Consider the following 24,707-nt stretch of genomic DNA (forward strand, 5'->3'; position numbering starts at 1 on the left):
ATTTTCAAAAGCTGCAAATTCTGAGAGAACAGTGTCAACAAGGACACAACTTCTAAAATTATAGATTTTATGACAATGACCATGATTCAAATAGACCATGACACTGGAACTAGAAAAATTCCTCCATCAGACTATTTTAAGGTTCAAAAAACCTTTGAGTCTTTTTTGTCTATGTCCTTTTTTGTTGGCATAGATACTAAAGTAATGCGTCATCCCTTGCACTTAATAGCAAATTCAATCACACCTTGGATACAAAACTATGCAAGAACCTTAAATATATCTCTATAAGTCCCTAGTGATGATCCTAAAAACACAAACAAATAACAATAAATCTTTCCCAATATTAACTCCAGCACTATATTGGAGAGACTCTTTCCCAACGACACGGAAAAAAAGTTCAAAATACCAAGGACAGTTAAAATGAAATCTGATCATAAAAACTTACACAGCCATGTACATCTTAAAAAATTAGAAGCAAAATAAAGATTCAGTTTTTAACGAAAAAAAACCCATATGCCGTTTTTGGTAGAAGTGGGCGCCAAATTAAAAAAAAAAGAACATATGGTAAAAAATAACTATAAAAGGAATAACTTTTCTGTAAACGCGTTAAAGAGTTCATTGAGTTAGCTCTTCAGTGAGAGCCTCCCCCAGGCAGCTCAAGCGCGTCCCCGGATGGCAGATAGTGGAAAGTTTACCAGCTATGAGGGATTCCTTTGAATAGCAAATTAGAAGGTAAAGACCAAGAGGGACCCTGTTCCTTGGGGTCCTTAAACATAACAAGGACCCCTAACCACGTGGCATAAAAAAAACAGTTAAGAAGGAACTAGGGATCCTTTTATGGTTCTGCACTGGGCCCACCAGCGCGTGGACACGTCATGACAGATTCAAACCCTAGCCCCTGTTTTAGACTAAATAGACAGCGAGCAGAAAGATGTGAGGGTGGAGTACTCTCGTAAAGGAGTAAATCGACCAACTGCAAAAGACAGAGAAGAGTGGCTTGCCGCTGTCCTTGAATAGCCATGAAACATTCTTATTTTAATTATTACAGATCGGTTGAATACAAAAAGAAATCGTGCAACATTGTTCGGGATAATCGACGGAAGGCAAGATTTTACAGCGAACGATAATGTTACCGCGTATGGGGAACCAACGATCTGCCATCTCAGCAGCTAATGACGAATACCATAGAAGGTGTTTGTACTTTATTGAGAGAAATCCCCATTCTAACCCAGAAAACCCCGTTATATTTTGGGACCTTAAACATGCGGACTCTGGCAAAGCCTGAAAAACTAGAGCTAATGGCAAAAGAACTGTAGGTACAGAGAGGACTTTATTGGCCTCTCGGAAACACACCTACCCTGGTACAGGAGAACAACAGTGTGGCGACATCACACTCTCTTACTGTGGTCTCGCCCTGGAATTGCGAGCTTCAAGAGGATACTCCCATCTTAAAAATTAAGCACCTATCAATATGATTGAAGCTCCGACTCTTCAACTCGCTAATCATCTCTGCTGTCATCTACACCTGGGAAACATGAACACTAAAAGTCGAAGAACAACCCAGAATATCAATCTTCAAAATGAAATGTCACCGATGTATAGCTGGTGTAAAAGATCTAGACAGAATCTTCAACGAAGGCAACTGAAAGCAACTTCAGCGGGATTTCTTTCGAAGGCAACTGAAGCGGGAAACTTCAATTCCCAAGAATGTGCGATAACAGCAACTCAGGTGGTAGGGTCACAATACACCGTATGGAACAACCAAGCCTTCCAAAAATTACCTTTGAAGGAAGGGTTCGCACGATCCATCCACATGGAAGATCTAGGAAGAGATGGCCAGACATCGTCGGAAGTGACCTCCTATGCCTCCTCAAACAACCTGACGACAGAACTTCATTTAGGATACTAATCCATCAACGTGTGAAGAAGATGGCCTCACGAATGTGTGAAGACGTCTGAGACATAAGTGAGTGAGTAAATGAACAGTATAATAGTCTTTGGCAATCAACCTCCGTTAACGCTTGAAATATTCCGAACGAAAAACTAGTTTGGCTTATTCGTTTTCACGGTTGAATACAGGGACATTGAAGAAGATGTGGTACTGCACTAAAAACTACTTAATTTTGAAACAGCCGAAGGGAAAATCGTAAAAAGACGTAGTAATGAATTGACCTAAAATGGATGCATGGGGCGAAATTACTTCTATTCTGATGTCCTTGGTACCACGACAGTTTAAGCACTCAAAAGCACTATTAAAAGGAGAACCTTTCCTTTCACTAGCCTTATACGGTATAAATACAGTGCAATAAGGGAAGGAATATTAAAAATAAATAGTTAAGATCAAACACACACAATAACAGAAGATCACTGAGCAAAAAATTTCATAATAACGATAAATCAAGACAATTAGATTTCATTTCCGATTTTCTTTTCACTCATTAATACAAAAAAACATATTATAGCAGGCAATGGCCTGATTAATAAGCGCGATTTGTCTCGGCCAAAATGGAATGGCGTACTTAGCAAGGTTTTAAATCCATAGATTTTAATAATCCGAAGTTTTAGTCGAGACATAAAGTACATTGTATATATATGATAATGGTAATAAGCTTACCTAAGCTATGGATGTCAGGTATTGTGTTATCTTGGAACGATAATTTTGACAGGACCTGTGCCTGTCATCATCAGGTTCAAATTCAAGACTCTTGCCAGAATATAAAATCACTAAATAAAATAAAACTAAAATCACTGAACAACATTAATAATAAGTCGAACCATATTGTTGTAATATGGCCCGGATTTTGGTAGAGGCATTGATGGCCGCTATCCTAGTAGATCTCAAAAGGGTTGGGACTATAGAAGTAGGGTGGAGTTTTTTGCGAGTTCTTAGCCTATGGGTAATGGGTTCCCAAATTTCACTGATGCGGACCTCTCCATTGTCTTTATTAATGGCTGGTTTGTTTTTAGCAATTTCCAGAGCTTCTCTGATTTTCTGCTTTAAGAGTTGTGGAACAATAGCAATAAGTTGAGCCTGGTCAAAATCAACGGAGTGAGAAGGATTTTCAAAAATATGATGGGCCAGTGCAGAAAAAGTATCTTCCTCCTTAAGCTTTGTCTTTTTAAGGCAGGCATCAATGGAATCAGCATGTTCTTTTAATCGGTGATGTAGAGATCTCATGGTACGACCTATATAGATATCACCACAACTGCAAGGAATCTCATATACTCCTGGTGAATCTGAAGTGATCTTATCTTTGTCTTGGCTGAAGAGAGATAAGTCGGTCATTCCAAAATGGTAAATCACCTTAACGCCTAGCTTAGTGAAATTGGAGCTTAAAATTTCTGTAATGCCCTTAATACAAGGTCATAACGAAAAGGGTTTTTGTTCTTCACTGTTAGGTGAGCTCTTGATTTTTCTGCTAATCTTTCTCCTGGAGATAACCTTATCAATGACTTGTTGGGGTGTAGCCATTGCCTATAAGAACATCTTTTATATGATCAAGCTCAGCATTCAGCTCCAAATCAGAGGAACATACTATAAACGCTCTATCAACCAGCGAATAGACTACAGAATTTTTAATTATTGGGTGGTTATAAGAGTCATATCTCAGATATCTATCACTATGAGTTGGCTTTCTATATACACTCAAGTCAAACCTAGTTTCCCATTTGGTAATGAGAACATCTAAGAAGGGTAAACTGGGGTTATTTTCAAGTTCAATGGTGAACTTTATATCTGAATCCTGCTGGTTAAAAGTTTGGAGATCCTTGAAGTCCTGCTTGAAGATATTATTTTCGATATATTGTAGAAACACCTCACTAAGAACTGGTGCCAAGGCTGATCCCATAGGTATGCCCCACTTCTGTTTGTAGGTTTGATGCCTGAAAGTGAAGTAAGCATTGTTCAGACATAAAGACTTGAGAATAATGATGTCTGTCGTGTCTAAGCTGGTCAGTTCTTTCCAGGAATCATCATTTTCCAAAGCTAATTGTAAAGCTGGTATAAGTCGGGGCAAGGGTATGCTAGTAAACAGAGATACAACATCGAAACTGCATATTGTGGTATTCTCCAAGATGTTGATGCTTTTTAGCCTTTCAACTGCTTCTTTGGTATTTCTTATTGTGTGTTGGCTGCTATGAGTTATGGATCTTAAAATACCAGCCAAATACCTTTCCAACTTTTGTGTAGCAGAACCTATTGTTGACACAATAGGTCTAAGGGGAATATCTGGTTTGTGAATTTTGGGTGCACCATAAAATCTAGGAATGACCGGTCTGACTGGAATGAGTTTCCGATAAAGTTGATCATTAATCCTATTTGTGAGACTAAGATTATCCAAAGCTTTTTTGACACTATCATAAGCAACCTTTACAGCATTGACATTAACTTTTTCATATACTTTGTTGTTATTCAGGAGGTTTAATGATTTGCTGACGTACTCAGTCTCATTGAGGATAACTATTGTATTACCTTTATCAGCTTTGGTAATTATGATGTTGGTATCTTTCTTGAGATCTGTGAGGACCTTCATTTCATCTCTTGTTAGATTCTCCTCAATATGTTTCTTTTTGGACAAATCTTTTCTGAGGGTATTACCATTATCATGTATAAGAGTCAGGTTGGCCTCAGAGAATATATTGTATATTTATTGTTCTGAAGGTTGGAGATGATAAATGAATGATGAGCTACTGTGTATCTAGAGTCTGGTATGGTTTGATATGTATCTTTTGACGATAAAATACCCCTAAAAAGTTAATTTACCCTCGGTTCAACTTATCCAGAGAGGAGTAGAAGTTAAATGTTTGACTCTTTTTATCTAAAAGCATTTGAACTCGACCCCCTTTCCGTCCGTTGTAACAATGTCTAAAAATTTTCAGTTGGTTATTTTGCAGTTGGTTAATCTTGAACACAATAATTTATAATAAAATGTTTGTTACAAACGTTATAATGCTATTGAAATAAATAGCATACCTCAAGAGTGTGTTTCAAATAGGGAATAATCTCCTTCAAAACCGCTTCTTCATCCAAGTCAATATTTTGCTTCAAAACTTCGGGTCCTTTCTTACCCACACTTTCTTTGACAGCTTGAACAAATGGCATTACCTTTTTCATGTACTTCTTTAACTCTGGTCGCTTACCAAATTCTGTTGATAAGATCTTGTTGTCCGGCAGTTTACCCTCAGGCTAAATAAATAAAAATAAAATGTAATATAATTTACAAGAGCATTCAATTTGTATTGAAACAAATCGCGTTTCACTTACCGTTCAGTTCTATTATTACTGTTGTCAGCCTTAAAGATTTCAGGAGCTTAAAACTAGTATTTCTGTTGAAAATAGTTTAAATTGGTTAAAGTTTTTATTTTTAAGATAGTTTTTTATTTATCTTATAAGATAGTATTACGTTATAAAAAAGTATATGCAGTTATCTTTTTAAAATAAAATGTTCGTAATTATCATTGCCGAACTTACAATTTTCACAAACGTGAAACAACGGTTTTCGCTTTAAAACTGATTTTTAAATGTTTATTATTATTATGAGATAATAAAAATCCGTGAATTTTCACAAATGATAAGATTTCGTCACTCCTGTCAAGCTTTCAGTCTTTGAAAACGTGGAATAAGTAATGTTCTCTGAAACTCATGGATTTAACCGGTTAGAATTTTTTCAAGATAGCATTAGCTGAGGTATTAGCTAGCAAACAATTTGAAGTGAAGTTATTAATCTTGTTCCTGAGTGTAATTACGAATATATTTTTGCAAATTTTATCTGATAACTATTTTAAAAATGTTTTGAATAAATTACTTAAACGAAAATTCGACTTGCTTTAAATTTATGAGGTAAATAAAAATACTACATCTAGGTTTTGTTGAGTAAATACTCTAACATCAACAAAGAGAAAGAGAAATCACTGAAGCGACTGTATTCTGAGACGCTTCAATTGTTATATATGGCTATAAATCCTTACATTATATACATTTCATAAACTAAAAAATAAAATGGCATAACGTATTACATTTTACAAGCTTAAACATTAAATTACTGACTCTGAAACCCATTTTTTCTAGATTATATAATGTATTAGGATTCTAATTTATGTGTTATTACTTTCTGTCTATTTATTTATTTTTATTACTCTACTTATCTTATTTTCTTAATTATTTTACTTATTTTGTTTTTGTTCTTATTGAAGCAACTCTTTTTAGCTTCTGTGGCACTCAATCCCAGTAGCAACAAATGTATAAATTGATATTTGTTGTTTTTTTGTTGTTTCTTGCTTTTGGGTTTTATTTAATTGTAGGTTATCATAGGTTTTATTTTAGTTTCTTAGTGTTGGAGACGCCTTGTTTTACACAAGCGAAATATTAGCGTCCTTTTAGTTTGTCTTTCCCTTCTACTGGCCGTAGTCCCATTTGTATTCTTCATCTTGACATTTCTCTTTGTTTTTGTCATGGCTGGCCAGTTCGGCTTTAGATCTGACCAGTTCGACTGTCATGCCATGGCTTTCACTCTAAACATTAGCCAGTTTTTAGTTTTGTAATGTTCAGTTTTCTCAAACGTGGAACAAAAATTATCTCTGAAAATGTGGCTTTAATCATTGCAAGATGGCATTGGCTATGGTATTAGCTAACAAGCAATTTAAAGTAAAATGAATTTAAATGAAGCATTTGGCAGTAGGTATCAAGACATGGCTAATTGTAGAAAAAAGCCAAGACATTGTTCCTCAGAGTCATTTAGAACATTTTTTTTTGTAATTTTCACCTGCTAACAATTTTGAAAAAAATCAAATTGCTAAAGATTTTCAAAATCAGAGGAACAACTGAAAAAAAATCCACTTGCTGTAAAATTAAGAAGCACGAAATACTGTACTCAAACTCTGGTTAGAAGTACTCTAAAAATCAGCCAGTTTTCTCACTTCCATGATTCCATAAATTGGGGAAATCATCTTGACATGGAAGGAGTGTGAGATAGAAAAGTTACAAGGTTTTGCAGAGCTAAAGACCTTGGTATGTGAGCATCAAAGTGGATCGTAAATATGTTTTATATCAGCATTATATACATTTCTTAAACTAAAAAATAAAATAGCATAACAAATTAAATTTTTCAAGTTTAAACATTAAATTACTACTTCTGAAACCAATACTTTCCAAATTATATAACGTATTAGGATTCTAATTTATGTGTTATTACTTTCTGTCTATTTATTTATTTTTATTACTCTACTTATCTTATTTTCTTAATTATTTTACTTATTTTGTTTTTGTTCTCATTAAAGCACCTCTATTTAGCTTCTTTGGTACTCAATCCCAGTAGCAACAATTCTATATATAGATATTGTTGTTTTTTTGTTGTTTCTTGCTTTTGGGTTTTATTTAATTGTAGGTTATCATAGGTTTTATTTTAGTTTCTTAGTGTTGGAGACGCCTTGTTTTACACAAGCGAAATATTAGCGTCCTTTTAGTTTGTCTTTCCCTTCTACTGGCCGTAGTCCCATTTGTATTCTTCATCTTGACATTTCTCTTTGTTTTTGTCATGGCTGGCCAGTTCGGCTTTAGATCTGACCAGTTCGACTGTCATGCCATGGCTTTCACTCTAAACATTAGCCAGTTTTTAGTTTTGTAATGTTCAGTTTTCTCAAACGTGGAACAAAAATTATCTCTGAAAATGTGGCTTTAATCATTGCAAGATGGCATTGGCTATGGTATTAGCTAACAAGCAATTTAAAGTAAAATGAATTAAAATGAAGCATTTGGCAGTAGGTATCAAGACATGGCTAATTGTAGAAAAAAGCCAAGACATTGTTCCTCAGAGTCATTTAGAACATTTTTTTTTGTAATTTTCACCTGCTAACAATTTTGAAAAAAAAAACAAATTGCTAAAGATTTTCAAAATCAGAGGAACAACTGAAAAAAAATCCACTTGCTGTAAAATTAAGAAGCACGAAATACTCTACTCAAACTCTGGTTAGAAGTACTCTAAAAATCAGCCAGTTTTCTCACTTCCATGATTCCATAAATTGGGGAAATCATCTTGACATGGAAGGAGTGTGAGATAGAAAAGTTACAAGGTTTTGCAGAGCTAAAGACCTTGGTATGTGAGCATCAAAGTGGATCGTAAATATGGTTTATATCAGCATTATATACATTTCTTAAACTAAAAAATAAAATAGCATAACAAATTAAATTTTTCAAGTTTAAACATTAAATTACTACTTCTGAAACCAATACTTTCCAAATTATATAACGTATTAGGATTCTAATTTATGTGTTATTACTTTCTGTCTATTTATTTATTCTTATTGTTCTCCTTATTTTATTTTCTTAATTATTTTACTTATTTTCTTTTCTTATTTAATGTACTTATTTTACCTTCTTGTTTATTTTACTTGTTAATATACTTATTTATATTTTACTTGTTCATATACTTATTTATTAAGCTAGGCTATAATTTACTTATTTTTATTATTTATTTTTTATTTATGTTCATTCTTATTTTAATAGGGCTTCCCCTTTTCAACCTCCTAACCGTTTTTACGGTTAATGTAAAACAAAGCTAAAGGTAAATACCGTCCCAGCTTTAATTATGTAGAGGTCGGACCATGTGGCTCGTAAAGAAAAGCTAAGCCCCAAAAATTTACTTAATTACGATGACAGCTTTCAAAGTCAAGTGTTTCATAATGCTTGCTTTAGGGTGGCGCAAAGTCACATTACCATTTTCAAATTAAATATTTTTTTCAATAAATTAGTTTAATTTTTAAATATTATAAAAATCAATAGAAATGCAATTAGGAATAAATTAAAAACTAAAGGAAGACTAGAGATAACCTAATTTTATTTAAAAAATGGACGCAATACCATAGGAACCCAGAGATATGAGGCTCCCTCCTACTGAGCCTGCGATACTTGACTTTGTGAAGCGCATTGAACAAGAATATCGTTCTGTTGGTGATACGCCTCAACGATATAGTTCAGTACACACGCCTGAAGAATTGAAAGACCTGCAGCATACCGTTGAGGACGATCCAAACACATGTATGATTATGTGACATTATTTGATTGTTTTACATGATAATATCAAGTGACAACAAAAACTAAATAAATCCAAATAAAATTCCGGTCTTAAGCCACGAGATAAAAAAAAACAATAAAGTACTTTAATTAACAATAAATATATTTCAAATCTAAATGGTAATGTGACTTATGCATTACACTGTGTAAGAAGCCAGCAGATACAAGGTAGAATTTTGATTCTATCTAGACAACTGCTATTTTAACCAGCCCGCTTTTTGCCAAATCCAGCCTAGCAAAATGCAGAATGTCTTCGAATGGTGCGGGAAAAGAAACAAGAAAATATTTAAAGGAAGCAGGAACTTAGTGGCAGAAATTGAAGAGTGGGGTCTGAGCAAAGTGGGGCCGAGAAGGAGTGCACGCAGGTATATTGACCTCAGACGGCTTGGTACTGTATTGATGTAATAGTATTATTGTAATAGCCGTGTGATCTGGACCTCGATCAAATTTTTGATACAGCATAAAAAAAGCGGATTTAAAAATAAATCCTAAAGAAAAATACGTAAATGGGCATACACAAGGGAATGCTCAGGGACAATATTGCTTCTCTGCCTATGGAAGACTGAAAATGCATGGGAAATATGAAATACATTTATTTATAGAAGAAAACCAACCACAAGGTTGGTTTATAAAAGAAAACCAACCAACCACAAGGGGTATTTTCGAGGTTAGATTTTTCACGGGGAGGTATTCTCCGGGAGGCGGGGGGGGGGTATTTTCCGCAAGGTGGTATTGCCCGAAGGTGTTTTCCACAGGAGGTTATTTCCCCGGGGGGGCTGGTTGTCTTCCTATCACTTTTTACTTTTAAAAAGGGCACTAATCTTTCAATTTCCAATCGAACGATAAAACTTGATTAATAAACGTGATGAACAAAAAACCCCACAGTCCACGGGCCAAGGGTGTAGGTTATTGCAAGTTACCCATTGTTAAAATTCAAGGATTTTGTAGAAGGAATGGTCATACAAACTTTGGAGAAGGCTCATTCGATTGGAAATTGAAATTTCAAGTTCAATTTTGAAAAATCAAAGGTAATCAGAGGACACTTAGCCTCTGTCTCTGAACTACCATTTTCCCCCAAATGCATCCGATCACAATTAAAAAAAAAAAAATTTCAAAATAGTCTAAAGGTCAAATAACCATAACCCGGGGGTTGACAGCCCCGCCAGCTGCTCCAGAAGCAAGGGCTGTAAGTTAAGCTAGTTACTCAATGTTAACAAATAAGGTTTTTATGGAAAAGGTTTTTGTATAAACTTTGGGGAGGGGTGCTCATTCGATTGGAAATCAAAAGTTCCAGTTCACTTTTTAGGAGGTAAAAGTGATCGAAGGGCTTCCACCCCACCCTTATTTTTCCCCAAATACATCCGATCGATAACTTTGAGATGAATATTTTATTTAAAACAGGTCAAGGGTTAAATAACTGTGCCCCCCGGGTTCACAACCCCTAGCCCCTGGTGCAAGGGCTGTAAGTTATGCAAGTTGCCTATTGTTAACATACAAGGTGTTTTTTTTTTCAGAAGAGAGGATATGTTTGATTCTGTAAATAAAAAAAAGCATCGAGAATTAAGATCCAATCTTTGGAAAATGTTAAAAACAATGCCATACACAATCGAAAGACATGTCTTCCTTTATTGGTTGTGAGAAGGAAATACCTGAAATATCTAGAATGACTGGTTACATCAGCCATCACATCGCTCGAAAAATGTTTAGGAATACCTTTGACTAAATCGAGATAAACTTTGTGCATCTTATTTTACAAGATAACGTATCTACAATATGTCAAAAACAGCCTAGGATATAAAGGTGATGGGGTGAAATTTAAACTTTCTGGGCATGTTGAAGGAATGCTGAAAAAAAGGCTGGAGTGCAACCAGTCACCCTCCCATATCCTTTTTAACTGCAATCTCCTCAAAGATATCTGATCCTAAATTAATTATCTAGATTAACAAAAATCAAATATTTTAAACACATGTGTTTATTAATTAATATCTAGAAAGGTCTGATTTATCTGAAAAAAAGAGAAATAAAATCAGCTTTAATGGTTTGTGGCATCGGATCTTTTTTTCTTTTTTTTTTGCAAAAAAAAAAAACCAAGATTTTTTTATGAATGATCTTGACAGGCGTTTATATCATGACTTTAAGAAACAAAAAATACCAACAAGGTTGAACATATAAACATTCTAACTTATGTTTTACACAATTATATTGCCTCAGCTTTGAGGCATATTTGAGTTCAGTGGTTCAGTTGTACGATGGTTCGGTTACACAAGGGTCCAATTGCACGGTGGTTCAATTGCACGGTGGTTCGGTTGCACGGTGGTTCAGTTGTACGGTGGTTCAGTTGTACGGTGGTTCAGTTGTACTGGGGTTCAGTTACACGGAGGTTCAGTTAAATGAGGTTGAGTTGCACGGGGGTTTGGTTGCAAGAGGGTTTAGTTGCACAGGGGTTCGGTTATATAGGGGTTCAGTTGCAAGGCGGTTCAGTAATACGGTAGTTGAGTTACAGGGGTTCAGTTGTTTGTGGTTCAGTTACACGCACACCGGAAAAATTAAAGCATACACAAACATGATGAAGCCCTCCTATACTTAACTTAACACGCAGAAAAGGCCGCTTTTCCAACCTTTACAAACATACGTTTATAGAGTAACAGCATTAAAAATAAGCATATTTTATATATTTACCATTCATTTATCATGAGGCAAAATTATCACTTAAATTACTTCCATTTAAAATTTGATTGAAGTTAAGTATAGATTTTCTAAAGGAGGCAAGATTCAAATAACGTAAAAGATTTAGATTGGCTTCCACATGAGAACGCTTACGGGTAATCGTTCCACCAGCCCTGGGAAGAACAAAAATGCCTGTGAAGCCTGTCTCCCTCAAGGAAACATTAACGCGCATAAAGGCATATAAGAACGAAGAAGCCCTTTTATTGCCAGCGAAACAAGAAAAAGTGATAAGGCGTGTCTTTGACGTATGGGAAACCATTAAGCTGAGAACATAACTTAGAAAAGAGAAAGCGTTCCCGTTGCTTTATATGTTGAAAATGACTTTCCCTTGAAAGCAGACCGCAAAGGAAATTCTGGATAAGATCTCTTGCAAAATCTATTAAGTAGACAACCCTTGCTTTAGACACTTTCAGTTTCTTTTCCTTTTATTAAGGTATCTTTGAGTAGTTGTGCTAAGCTTTGCACGAGAGATCAAGAGAGAATGGAATTCTGTAGGTAAATATATGTGAAACTAGAGATAACTAGCCAATATCCATATCGTAGCCAAAATCTTCTGAATGAGAGGAGAAAGAAAGTTTCGTCATCATATGTTGTTTTGAGGTTCAAGGCAGCTCATACTCATAACCATCAAGACTTGTTCAATATATAAATTGTTCTGGGTACCCGGCTGACTGACCGTATTTCAAAGCGTAGGCTGTACGAAAAGTGCGGTTCAATCCCTCTCTTCGGGGCTATAATGAGAGAAAGGTTGAGATGGCTTGGACACGGTCTGCGGATGAAGGATGACAGATTGCCGAAGATTGTCCTTTTAGGCCAACCGTCAAGGGCTAAACGGAAAGCAGGTCGTCCGCGGTTGGGGTGGGAGATGTCATAAAGAAACTACTACTACCAACTACTAACAACTCACCGCAACGCCAAGCCGCTTGAGGCCAACACAGCTACGCATAATCCTCCTCCATCCGTTTTTCCCGTATCCTATATATATATATATATATATATTTATTTTTTTTTTTATTTTTTTTATTTATTTATTATTTATGGGATGGCGGCGGGAAGTTTTGGAGTATGCGAAGTATTGATTTTCGGTTATTGTGACCAGGAGCCGAGTGAGTGTAAGATTTTCATTTTTTCTTCTTTTTTTCTTTTTCTTTCTTTCTTTTTTTTTCTCTTCTTTCTCTTTAGTATGTTATTATAAGTGTTAATTTTAAGAGGGTAAATACTTCCGAACAAGCGTTAGCTTATGGAAGGTCGTTTGTTTTTTTTGTGTTGTGTTGTTTTTGGAATAAACCCTTATATTATCTTATCCCAATCTATTCAAAGCCTCCCTTTTTACACCCTCCCAGAAAGTTCCATTTCCTTTCAATCTTTCTTTATGACGTCCTCCCACCCCAGATGAGAACGACCTGCTTTCCGCTTAGCCCTAGACGGTTGGCCCAAAAGGAAAATCTTCGGCAATCTATCATTCTTCATCCGCACAACCTGCCCCATCCACCTCGCCCTTTCTTTCATTATAGCCCTAGAAAGCGGTATTGCGCCACATTTTTCGTACAGCCTACTGTTTGAAAAACGGTCAGTCAGCCGGGTACCCAGGACAATCCGTAAGCAATATCTCTGGGTAACATCTAGCGAATCTTCATCCGCTTTTCGGAGCGCCCATGCTTCAGAGCCATATTTGACCACTGTCATCACTGTAGCTTTTAATATTTTAATCTTGGTTTACAGACTTAACTTCCTATTCTTCCAAACTGTTTTTAACTGTGAAAAAACACCCTGAGCCTTGGCTATTCTACTTTTAAATTCTTCACTGCTACCACCGTCTTTAATAATAATACTACCAAGGTAAGTGAAGCTGTCCACCTGATCAATCATTTCATTACCCAACGTCACCTTTTCATCTTCACTTATTCCTAGCTTTAGTGACTTAGTCTTCTTAATAACAATTTTAAAATTTATTCTAGCACCCTGAACTCGCAAAACCTCTAAAAGATAAATCATTTTGCTCACACTTTCATCTAGGATTCTTAAATCATCAGCATAATCTAAGTCCAGGAGACTTTTTCCTCCCGATTTGATTCCGTGGTCTCCCATTGCCTCTCCTGTGCTCCTTAAGACAAAGTGAATCAAAATAATTCATTTAAAGGGGGATAGAACACAACCTTGCTTTACTCCTGATTTAATACAAAACCAGCTGCTAACCTCATTTCCTACCTTAACCGCAGCAGTGTTATTTTCGTACATAGCACTAATCACTTTAATGTATTTGTCTGATACAAAAATAAAACCTTTGCTAAAGCTCTTCTATCAACAGAATCAAACGATTGCTCATATTCTAAAAAACTGAGGACCAACGGATTTTGACAACTCAGGCACTTCTCAATTATTAACCGAAGAGTGAAAATTTGGTCGACACATCCTCTACCTTTTCTAAAACCGCACTGTTCTTCTCTTAAAGTTTGTCTACAACATCTCTCAGTCTAAAAAGTATCATATTACTAAGTAACTTTCTACCTACAGAGACCAGACTAATGCCTCGATAATTACCACACTCACTCTTATCACCTTTCTTAAAAAGTGTCATTAAGGTTTTCCTAAAATCGTTTGGTACTTCCCTTTTTTCAAAAATCATATTCATAATCTTCAGTAGCTTATTTATAACCTCAGAGCCACCATATTTTAGAAACTGATTTACCACATTATCAGCACCTGGAGCCTTATTGTTATTTATTCCTTTTAGTACTGTCGCTAATTTTCATCACAGAACAAATCATCCTTCAAGTTCAAGGTATCATAAACTTTTTCACTTTCCTCTATATCTTTTCCTGCAACTCTATCTCGGTTTAGCAACTTCTCAAAATGTTCTGCCCATCTCTCTTTAACTCTTTCCTTATCACTAATTGTGGCCCCGCTCCTATCTTTAGCTTGGGCAAGTCCTGATTGACTACTCGCTCTCAATTTATTTAAATGCCAATAAAATATTTTACTATTATGCCGTCTAGCTGCATTGATCCTCGGCAATCTGATCCATGACCTCTACTTCACACCTCCTTAGTATATCCTCTACCTTTTCTAAAACCGCACTGTTCTTCTCTTAAAGTTTGTCTACAACATCTCTCAGTCTAAAAAGTATCATATTACTAAGTAACTTTCTACCTACAGAGACCAGACTAATGCCTCGATAATTACCACACTCACTCTTATCACCTTTCTTAAAAAGTGTCATTAAGGTTTTCCTAAAATCGTTTGGTACTTCCCTTTTTTCAAAAATCATATTCATAATCTTCAGTAGCTTATTTATAACCTCAGAGCCACCATATTTTAGAAACTGATTTACCACATTATCAGCACCTGGAGCCTTATTATTTTTTATTCCTTTTAGTACTGTCGCTAATTCTTCCTCAAAAAACAAATCTTCCTTCAAATCCAAGGTATCATAAACTTTTTCACTTTCCTCTATATCTTTTCCTGCAACTCTATCTCGGTTTAGCAACTTCTCAAAATGTTCTGCCCATCTCTCTTTAACTCTTTCCTTATCACTAATTGTGGCCCCGCTCCTATCTTTAGCTTGGGCAAGTCCTGATTGACTACACGCTGTCAATTTATTAATATGCCACTACAATATTTTACTATTATGCCGTCTAGCTGCATTGATCCTCGGCAATCTGATCCATGACCTCTACTTCACACCTCCTTAGTTCATATTTTAATGCTTTCTCCACTTTCTTTACTTTTCTTTTGTTTTCATATGATCGATCACTCAGATAATTCTTGTACAAGTCCCTTCTCCTTTCTATTAAAGATAAAGCTTTTTCACTAATATTCTTAGCTGCAGGTCCTAGCTTTCTTCCCTAAGACACCATTATCAACTTTAAAATTTTTTTTTCAAAACTATTTCAACCATATTTGACGTTATGAAATTTTAGATTCTTCTGTTCAATATTGAACGGTTCCTAGAAAGTTTCTCTCAAATTCTTATCCTGGAGTCTACCAACATCATAACTTCCAGGGAGGTAGTTACCCCTCCGAAATTTCAGCTTTAAATTAACCCTAGACACTACCAGATGGTGATCTTTACTTTTAGCATCAATAACTATATACCCTAGTATCTTGTATTGATCCTGCCAGTCTTTGGTTTACCATAATGTAATCAATAAGGTTTGCTATATTGGTGCTGCGGTGAGTTGTTAGTAGTAGTAGTAGTAGTACTTGTTCACTCAATAGCAGCCCCACTTTGACTATGTGTTTGCGTTATACATAATAGCGCCAATCATACGAGCTATTATAAGATTGGGGTGAGGTAAGATAAGATTTATTGCTGAAAAATGGCTATCACAAGCCCAAAAGGGCCGAATTCGCACTTTAGCGTCAAATACAGCGAAAAAAGAACAACAAAAACAAACAATCAAACAACAACAGAAAATTATGAAAGGGTCAATGTCAAATACGTAAAAATGTTAAAAACAAAAACAATGTACAAAGTAAACTCATAAAATTAGAAGGACAATGTCAAGTCAGCAAAAATGCCCAAAAAAAAACAAAAAAAAAAATCGTAAAATTAACAAAGGTATAAAATAGAATCAAAACAAAAACATAAGTTAGTCGGTGACTAACAAACATAAATATAAAACCTCCAAATTTGCAAAATGGGCATTAAAATTAATAACTCTCAGGTAAAGAGTGAGTGAGGGGGTGGGGGGAGGCAGCGGAGATTCAGTGGTTGAAAATGTCAGTAGTAACGTATCAATTACTATCACCAGTGATTGCGTAATATGCCTTACCACGGGCCAGGCATCTATATATTTGAACCCCACGCCTAAGGCATTTGCGGGTATATTTTCAACGAATTGGGGTTACCAGGGTCATTTGCAAGTTCAAGTTTTTTCTGACACAATTAACTGAATTTCTATTTCATGATATACAAGTTTTTTTTTTAGGTTAAATCCGTCTCGGAACAACCGGTGTATCTTTTGAGTTTTCATTACAATTCATATTAGTAAGATAATTGAATTCGATGAGAATAGTTTTTTTTTGCAAGGATATTAGTAGAGGAAAAAAATGAGTGGTGCATTTACATTATTGGAGATTATTGTTGGAGCTAACAACAGTGATGTAATTACTTCTTTAGTTTACGAGATTTGCGAATTTTTTGCAAAGAGGTATTAGCGTAAAGGTATTGCGATGGTTAAGAATGCCTCACGGGTAATTAAAGAATGGGGTTCTTACATCAGATACTTAATAGATTTGACGCTTACAAGAGACATTGCTAGAGTCAAATATATTTGGTGTTGGTGATATTATGACCCTCCAAGTCCCCTGGTGAAAGGGCTGCACAGTGTATCGGTATCGGACGTATTATTTTTGGGCGTATTGGTATCGCAGGTATCTATACAGATTTTTAGTAGCTCGTATAAAAAATATTACTCATATCTACGTTCTTCCTAAAATTCAACCATCAACAAGTTCAAAATGGCCTAAAAACGGCACTTTTGGTGCAATGTCGCAAGTGGAAAACCTGGGTCTAGTGGACTACCAGTACTTTTTAGAGTCGCGTTTAATAGCTCATTTGAAAGCTAATGCTCTTATCTACGTTATTTTTATATATTAAACCATCACTAAAAAAAATCCTGGTTAGTAAAAGAATAATTTATATTAAATAAAAAAAACAAGTTTTTTTAAAATTAAAGAAATGAACTAGAGTACTACTTAGGACAACAAGACATAAGTAATTAAATGAAAGGGGCTGTCCCCTCCGACCCGCCTCGAGATTTTCGAACAAGTTTTTTATTGTTTTAAAAAAAAAGAGACTATAGAACTTAACACATTTTATAAACAAGCGAGGTGTGGAGGCGGGGACACCCCCTTTCATATACATAATAATTTCTGTTCGTTTTTAGTTTTAACGTCGTTCCTCACTTTAAGTTAAAAAAAACTTGTTTTTATTTATTTAATTTTTGAACGTTTTTTAATTAATTCGGATGGTACGGAAAAACGGTACTTGTTAAATATTCGGGTAAACATACGACTAAGAAACGCTTCACTATAAATAAGGCTATCGTGTTTTTCCGAACTTTCTAGGGCGGTGGTAACTATTTAGTTTAAATAATTCTAGAAATAATTGAGTTTTTTTGATGGTGTTAAAAAATGGTACTTGTTGAATATTCGGGTAAACATATTACTAAGAAATTATTCACTATAAATAAGGCTATCGTGTTTTTTCGTACCTTCTAGGGTGGTGGTAACTATTTAGTTCAAATAATTCTCTAATGACTTGAGTTTTGGGGATGGGGTGGTAAAATGGTACGTGTTAAATATTCGGGTAAACCTGCAACTAAGAAACGCTTCTCTATAAATGAGGCTATAGTGTTTTTCCAAACTTTCTAGGGCGGTGATAACTATTTAGTTTAAATAATTCTAGGAAGAAGTGAGTGTTAGGAATGGTTTTGAAAAATGGTACTTGTTTAATATTTGGGTAAATATACGACTAAGAAACGGTTCACTATAAATAAGGCTATTGTGTTTTTGTGAAGTTTCTATGGCAATGGTAAGTATTTAGTTTAAATAATTTTAGGAGGAATTAATTTTTGTGGCTGGTGTTGAAAAATGGTACTTTTTTAATATTCGGGTAAATATACGACTAAGAAACGCTTCACTATAAATAAGGCTATTGTGTTTTTCTGAACTTTCTAGGGCGGAGGTAACTATTTAGTTAAAATAATTCTAGGAGAAAATGAGTTTTATGGATGGTATGGAAAAATGGTACTTGTTAAATATTCGGGTAAACATACGACTAAGAAACACTTCAATATAAATAAGGCAATCGTGTTTTTCCGAACTTTCTAGGGCGGGGGTAACTATTTAGTTTAAATAATTCTAGGAGGAATTGAGTTTTATGGATGGTATAGAAAAAATGGTACTTGTTAAATATTCGGGTAAACATACGACTAAGAAACGCTTCACTATAAATAAGGCTATCGTGTTTTTCAGAATTTTCTAGGCTGGTGTAACTCTTTATTTTAAATATTTCTAGGAGGACTTGATTTTTTTGGATGGTCTTGAAAAATGGTACTTGTGAAATATTCGGGTAAACATACGACTAAGAAACACTTCACTATAAATAAGCCTATTGTGTTTTTCTTAACTTTCTAGGGCGGGGGTAATCATGTAGTTTAAATAATTCTAGGAGGACTCGATTTTTGGGGCTGGTTTTGAAAAATGGTACTTGTTAAATATTCTGTTAAAAAAACGACTAAGAACCTATTCACTATAAATAAGGCTATTGTATTTATCTGAACTTTCTAGGGCAAAGGTCAATCTTTAGTGTCGATAATTCTAGGAGGAATTGATTTTTATGGATGGTATGGAAAAATTATACTTGTTAAATATTCAGTTAAACACACGACTAAGAAACGCTTCAATATAAATAAGGCAATCGTGTTTTTCCGAACTGTCTCGGGTGTGGATAACTATTTAGTTTAAATAATTCTAAGAGGAATTGAGTTGTATGGAGGGTATAGAAAAATGATACTTGTTAAATATTCGGGTAAACATACGACTAAGAAACGCTTCACTATAAATAAGGCTATCGTTTTTTTCCGAACTTTCTAGGGCGGGGGTAAGTATTTAGTTTAAATAATTCTAGGAGGAATTCATTTTTGTGGGTGGTAAGGAAAAATGGTAAGTATGTGGGGGGGGCAAGAATTTAGTTGAAATGATTTTAGGTGGACTTCAGTTTTTTGGCTGGTGTGGAAAAGTGGTACGTGTTGAATATTTGAGTAGACACACCATCAAGAAACGCTTCAATATAAATACGGCTACTTTGTTTTTCTTTACGCGCCTAATTAGGTGATAACGGAACATTTAATATTTTTTCTAATGTATATATTTTTCTTAATAAAGTACCACCGGAGATTTTATAACTCCCCCCCACAATGAATTCAGATGGTTTTAGGACTCATCTCACTAGCCATAACTCCATTCAACCTTTGAGCGAAGGTATAAAAGTTTGATGAAGTATTTCTCTACTTAACAAGTACATTAATAGCCTCCAAGATGATAGGACTGTATGACACCGAATTTATCGGATTAAAAAATCATCTTGTGGTGTTATATTTGAATGTGCTTTTTTATTATTGTCTATGGATCTCGAAGAAATTGACTGTTATCATTGGATAGTGAACTATAATCTGTTTGAGTATGATAAATGCTTGTTCAGTCCTACATTACGTTATGTAAAAAGACTTGGATTCTATGATAGAGTGATTACACCGCTTAATAATGCTGGTCAGGAACTGAGAAATATTCAGGAGGAAGTCAGTGAAATTTGCAGCTTTTTCGGGGTTGAAGCACTCTACGGAAAGGGCAATGTACCTACAGATAAAGTTTTAATTCAAAAGTGTAATCCTAGTATTCCACTTTTCAATCTAGAAGAGTTTAAGTGTCCTAAATTTTAAAGGGGTTATCACCGTTATGAAGACGAGGTTAGGTTCTTCGCACAGTGGATATCTAAGAACATACCTGATCGTGATAAATCCATAACACATGGTTTAAAAAAAACTATTCTAAGTAATGAGATCATCGTTTCTGGATGTTTAAGTGTGAACTCTAAGTACTATTTTTATGTAAATATGTGGTGCTGTATTTTTTTTTCTCAAAAAAATATGTTAATACGTTTAGGCAATAAATATCTTTAAGCTTAACCCGTCTTTATTCTTTAGAATAGTTTTATTCATTTCATTAAATTATGGAGAAATTGTAAGTAAGTAACAATAGCTTTCTTGAATTCACTGCCTGGACACAATACAGATATCTAATTCAAGAGATCATAATAAAATCGCAAGTAGTTAATAAAGTCTTTATTTCTTTGACCTATTTGATACACAGTAGTGAAATTTCATTCAAGAAATTATGAAGGAATTGTAAATAGGTAACAAGCTCATATTTGAGGTAACTTCGTGCTTAAACAATGCCAAAATTTCATTTCAGAAATGATGGAAAGTTGTAAGTAAGTAAGTAGCAAAATCTTTCTTTAATTCACCTCCAATGAAAAAATTGTTAGTAAGTAAGAAATTCTTCCTTGAAGTCACTTCATGGATTCCCAATACAGAAATTGCATTAAAGAAATTATGAAAAAATTATAAGTAAGCAGCGAATTCTTTCTTGAATTCTCCTGCTTGATAAACATAAATGAGGAACTCAGAAATGTTCAGGAGGAAGTCAGTGAAATTTTCAGTTTTTTCGGTGTTGAAACACTCTACTTAAAGGGCAATGTACCTACAGATAAAGTTTTAATTCAAAAGTGTGATCCTAGGATTCCACTTTTCAATCTAGGAGAGTGTAAGTGTCCTAAATTTGAAGGGGGTTATCACCGTCCTGAAGATGAGGTTAGGTTCTTTACACAGTAGATACATAAGAACATACCTGATCGTGATAAATCCATAATATAAGGTAAAAACTGTTCTAAGACCATCGTTTGTGGATGTTTAAGAGGAAACTATAATTACTATTCTTATGTAAAAATTTATTGTTTTGTTTTTTTTTTCTCAAAAAAAAATCTATTAATAAGCTTAATCAATAAGTATATTTAATCTTAACCTTTCTTTATGCTGTATAATAGTTATATTATTTTCATTAAATTTTGAAGAAATTGTAAGTAAAAATAAATTTCTTGAATTTGCTTCTTGGACACGATACAGATATATGATTCGAGTAATCATTATAAAATCGCAAGTAAGTAATAAACTCTTTATTGTTTTGATATTTAATTCAAGAAACCCCATGAGTTGAATTCAAAAAAGAGTTTGATACTTACAATACTTTGATTTTGTCAATGCTATCCCACGTACCTGTCAATAGATGTCGATAGAGGATTTATTCATTATTATACCTAGATTTTCTCTATGTTAGCATATCTATCCAATATATGATGTATGTAAATCCTTTTCTTACATCTCCTATGTTTTAATAGACATTCTAAACGTTCGATATGCTAGCGTACTCTAAAAATAATGAACACATAACAATGTAAGGTATAATATATTTTTAATGAAATAATGTCATGTAGACTTGAACAACTTTAGACATTTTGAATCTGTTCCATAAAATGGTTCCCCATGAACTCTCTTGATAGTATAGCTGTTGTCTTCTCTTAGGTCATAATCAGTAGAATAATCATTATTAAATTTTGACTCATACACAATTTTTATAGATGTGTCATCGACAGAGTCAATATACTTTTCGTCTTTGGTATTATTTGATTCATTGACTGTTTGATCAATGACAGTAATGTTTGCTGGCACTTTATGTTTCATCGATTCATATTTATATTCCTTGGTGATATTGTCTGCCAATGCCCTTTTTATTTTTCTAGCAATTTCAATGTCTATTATCACAATATTTTTACACAGGTAACAGTTCCGACACGTAGAAAGGATCAGGTCTATGATATTCGTAGAAGAGTAGACCTTTCTTTTCGTCTTTGCTTTCGTTTGAATGCTAATACCCGAAAGCTGACGATGTGGTTTAACACTGGGTAACATGTTACCACAAGCACTAGCAAGAATATGCCCCTCTTTATCAACTATTATTTTTATGTTGGCACTCTCATTGAGTGTAATAATCTCCGGAGATCTCAATCTTACATTTCCACCATCATAATAGTTGAATTTTTTTTGGTACTCCAAAGATATCCAAGTCCTTACTGTCTTGACAACGCAGAGATATGATTCCAATAATACTACCACTTGTACTTATTTCATAGTTTAAATACTTCTCCTTGTCAGCATTCAATGCTACAATAACACTATCATGTGAACACACTTTCTTAAAATCCTTCATCTTGACTTTCTTAAAGATATTAGTTATGTGTTAATCGTTCCACTGTGTAAAAAATACTGATTTAATACATGCAATAAACGGGGCAGTGTCGATAACCGACCATAGACCAGTCTGTGCGGGGAGGAGTCACTGAACTCCTCTTGAATATACAGTACATATAATTCATTCAAGAAACGTGATTAAACACATTTTGAAACTACGTGCTATTTACTCGCCTTTCCTTGGCACCTTCACAAAAGAGCGGGGATTCACCACTGGTTCCTACACATTGCAAAAAGTGAGCAGTACGAAAACTCCACGTTTTCAACCAGACTGGTTTCTTAGTGATCAATCAGGAGAGACATGCAAAGTCGACATAGCTATATTGCAGTCTTTACGGGTTAATTTAGACGAGGTTACGTGAACGCGCACGTAACCTACAGTACTAGATTAACTTCATTCAAGAAACGTGATTAAACACATTTTGAAACTAACAATGCTATTTGCTCGCCTGTTCATGTGGCACCTTTCCAGAACGAGCGGGGATTCCACACTGGTTCCTACACATTGCACATAAGTTATCATGTACGAAAACTCCACGTATTCATACCAGACTGGTTGTTATGGGACCATATTCGTAGAGTAGCTATGCAAATCGACATGCTTTATTTCATTTATTAAGAGTCGAATTTAAGAATAGGATTTACGTACGTCACGTATACATAGTCTAGATTAACCTTAAAAAATGAAATATAAGCATGTCGACTTTGCATGTCATCTACTGATAGGTCCCTGAAAAACTTCAAGAATGAGTGTGTTACCTATTTACAATTCCTTCATAATTTCTTGAATGAAATTTCAGTATTGTGTATCTAATAGGTGAAAATAATAAAGACTTTATTACTTACTTGCGATTTTATTATGATCTCTTGAATTAGATATCTGTATTGTGCGCAGAAAATGAATTCAAGAAGTATATTGTTACTCACTTACAATTTCTCCATAATTTAATAAAATGAATAAAACTATTCTAAAGAATAAAAACGGGTTAAGCTTAGAGATATTTAATGTCTAAGCGTATTGACATATTTTTTTGAGAAAAAAAAATGCAACACAACATATTTACATAAAAATAGTACTTAGAGTTCACACTTAAACATCCAGAAACGATGATCCCATGATATATAATAGTTTTTTTTTAAAAGAGTCTTATGGATTTATAACGATCAGGTATGTTCTTAGGTATCCACTTTGCGAAGAACCTAACCTCGTCTTCAGGACGGTGATAACCCCCTTCAAATTTAGGACACTTAAACTCTTCTAGATTGAAAAGTGGAATCCTAGGATCACACTTTTGAATTAAAACTGTATCTGTAGGTACATCGCCCTTTACGTAGAGTGCTTCAACCCCAAAAAAGCTGCAAATTTCACTGACTTCCTCCTGAGCATTTCTCAGTTCCTGACCAGCATTATTAATTGGTGTAATCACTCTATCATAGAATCCTAGTCTGTTTATATAACGTAATGTAGTACTGCACAAGCTTTTATCATGCTCAAACCGATTATAGTTCACTATCCAATGATAACAGTCAATTTCTTCGAGATCCATGGACAATAATAAAAAAAGCACATTCAAATATAACACCACAAGATTATTTTTTTAATCCGATAAATTCGGTGTCATACAGTCCTATCATCTTGGAGGCAATTAATACACTTGTTAGGTAGAGAAATACTTCATCAAGCTCTTAATCCTTTGCTCAAGGTTGAATGGAGCTATGAATAGGGAGATGAGTCATAAACCCATCTGAATTCATTGTAGGGGGGAGTTATAAAACCTCCGGTGGAAATTTCTTAAAAAAAACATATACATTAGAAAAAATACTAAATGTTCCATTATCACCTAAGTAGGCGCGTCAAGAAAAACACAATTGCCTTATTTATAGTGAAGAGTTTCATAATCGTATGTTTACTCAAATATTCAACATGTACCATTTTTCAACACCTGCCACAAACCTCAATTCCACCTAGAATCATTTTAACTAAATACTTACCCCCGCCTCATACGTATCGATTTTCCTCACCACCCATAAAAATAAATTCA

General features: G+C 34.6%; 1 protein-coding gene across 3 annotated transcripts in view; it reads right to left on the reverse strand.

The window, feature by feature from the left end:
- Positions 1-24,707, reverse strand: part of LeuRS (Leucyl-tRNA synthetase) — a 283,085-nt gene that overhangs the window by 23,968 nt on the left and 234,410 nt on the right. For all 3 annotated transcript variants that reach the window (XM_089098621.1, XM_089098630.1, XM_089098613.1), the window contains exon 17: positions 4,973-5,185. In XM_089098621.1, the coding sequence (XP_088954747.1) occupies positions 4,973-5,185 (213 nt within the window). The remainder of the gene's footprint in view (positions 1-4,972; positions 5,186-24,707) is intronic.

This window comes from Artemia sp. Qi Xiang Cuo, chromosome 2 (genome assembly GCF_049724085.1).
Source record: "Artemia sp. Qi Xiang Cuo chromosome 2, ASM4972408v1, whole genome shotgun sequence".
Classification (NCBI taxonomy): domain Eukaryota; kingdom Metazoa; phylum Arthropoda; class Branchiopoda; order Anostraca; family Artemiidae; genus Artemia; species Artemia sp. Qi Xiang Cuo.